The sequence below is a fragment of the Malurus melanocephalus genome, unplaced genomic scaffold (assembly GCF_030028575.1).
Source record: "Malurus melanocephalus ecotype Western Australia unplaced genomic scaffold, MMel_1.1 scaffold_4395, whole genome shotgun sequence".
NCBI lineage: Eukaryota > Metazoa > Chordata > Aves > Passeriformes > Maluridae > Malurus > Malurus melanocephalus.
The window spans coordinates 480-2,237 of NW_026627627.1; the positions used below are offsets into that span (position 1 = coordinate 480).

Genomic DNA, 1,758 nt, shown 5'->3' on the forward strand with positions numbered 1-1,758 from the left:
GTTCCTCTGTCCCATTTTGAGGTTCCTGTGCCCGGTTTGGAGGTTCCAGTTTGGAGGTGCCAACTTTCGAGGTTCCTCTGTCCCTTTTGGGGGTTCCTCTGTCCCCTTTGGGGGTTCCTGTGTCCCTTTTGGGGGTTCCTCTGTCCACTTTGGAGGTTCCTGTGTCCCCTTTGGAGGTTCCTCTGTCCCCTTTGGGGGTTCCTGTCCCCCTTGGAGGTTCCTGTGTCCCCTTTGGAGGTTCCTGTGCCCAGTTTGGGGGTTCCTCTGTCCCCTTTGGAGGTTCCCGTGTCCCTTTTGGGGGTTCTTCTGTCCCCTTTGGGGGTTCCTGTGCCCAGTTTGGAGGTTCCAGTTTGGAGGTGCCCACTTTGGAGGTTCCTCTGTCCCCTTTGGAGGTTCCTGTGTCCCTTTTGTGGGTTCCTCTGTCCCCTTTGGAGGTTCCTGTGTCCCTTTTGTGGGTTCCTCTGTCCCCTTTGGAGGTTCCTCTGTCCCCGTTGGAGGTTTCTGTGTCCAGTTTGGAGGTTTCTGTGTCCAGTTTGGAAGTTCCTGTGTCCCTTTTGGGGGTTCCTGTGTCCCTTTTGGAGATTCTTCTGTCCCCTCTGGAGTTTCCTCTGTCCCCTTTTGATGTTCCTGTGTCCCTTTTGGAGATTCCTGTGTCCAGTTTGGAGGTTCCTGTGCCCAGTTTGGAGGTTCCTGTGTCCCTTTTGGGGGTTCCTGTGTCCCCTTTGGAGATTCCTGTGTCCAGTTTGGAGGTTCCTGTGTCCCCTTTGGAGGTTCCTGTGTCCCCTTTGGAGATTCCTGTGTCCAGTTTGGGGGTTCCTGTGCCCAGTTTGGAGGTTCCTCTGTCCCTTTTGGAGATTCCTGTGTCCCCTTTGGATGTTCCTGTGCCCAGTTTGGAGGTTCCAGTTAAGAGGTGCCCACTTTGGAGGTTCCTCTGTCCCCTTTGGGGGTTCCTGTGTCCCTTTTGGGGGTTCCTCTGTCCCCTTTGAAGGTTCCTGTGTCCCCGTTGAAGGTTCCTGTGCCCAGTTGGGGGGTTCCAGTTTGGAGGTGCCAACTTTGGAGGTTCCTGGGTCCCTTTGGATGTTCCTGTCCCCGTTGGAGGCTCCTGTGTCCCCTTTGGGGGTTCCTCTGTCCCCTTTGGGGGTTCCTCTGTCCCCTTTGGAGGTTCCTCTGTCCCCTTTGGAGGTTCCTGTGCCCGGTTTGGGGGTTCCAGTTGGGAGGTGCCACTTTTGAGGTTCCTGTGTCCCTTTGGAGGTTCCTGTGTCCCCTTTGGAGATTCCTGTGTCCCTTTTGGGGGTTCCTCTCTCCCCTTTGGAGATTCCTGTGTCCCCTTTGGATGTTCCTGTGTCCAGTTTGGAGGTTTCAGTTGGGAGGTGCCACTTTTGAGGTTCCTGTGCCCCTTTGGAGGTTCCTGTGTCCCTTTTGGGGTTCCTGTGTCCCCTTTGGAGGTTCCTCTGTCCCCTTTGGGGGTTCCTGTGCCCAGTTTGGAGGTTCCTGTGTCCCTTTGGAGGTTCCTCTGTCCCTTTTGGAGGTTCCTGTGTCCCCTTTGGAGGTTCCTCTGTCCCCTTTGGAGGTTCCTCTGTCCCCTTTGGAGGTTCCTGTGTCCCTTTTGGGGGTTCCTCTGTCCCCTTTGGAGGTTCCTGTGCCCAGTTTGGAGGTTCCTCTGTCCCTTTGGAGGTTCCTCTGTCCCCGTTGGAGGTTTCTGTGTCCAGTTTGGAGATTTCTGTGCCCAGTTTGGAAGTTCCCGTGTCCCTTTTGGAG

The 1,758-nt window shown here is 55.6% G+C and overlaps 1 protein-coding gene across 1 annotated transcript in view; it reads right to left on the reverse strand.

The window, feature by feature from the left end:
• Positions 1-364: 364 nt before the first annotated feature.
• LOC130588320 (salivary glue protein Sgs-4-like) overlaps positions 365-1,758 on the reverse strand; it is a gene marked incomplete at both ends in the record, with an annotated part of 2,408 nt that continues 1,014 nt past the window's right edge. The window contains one exon of the mRNA XM_057389256.1: positions 365-648. Coding sequence (XP_057245239.1) covers positions 365-648 — 284 coding nt within the window. The remainder of the gene's footprint in view (positions 649-1,758) is intronic.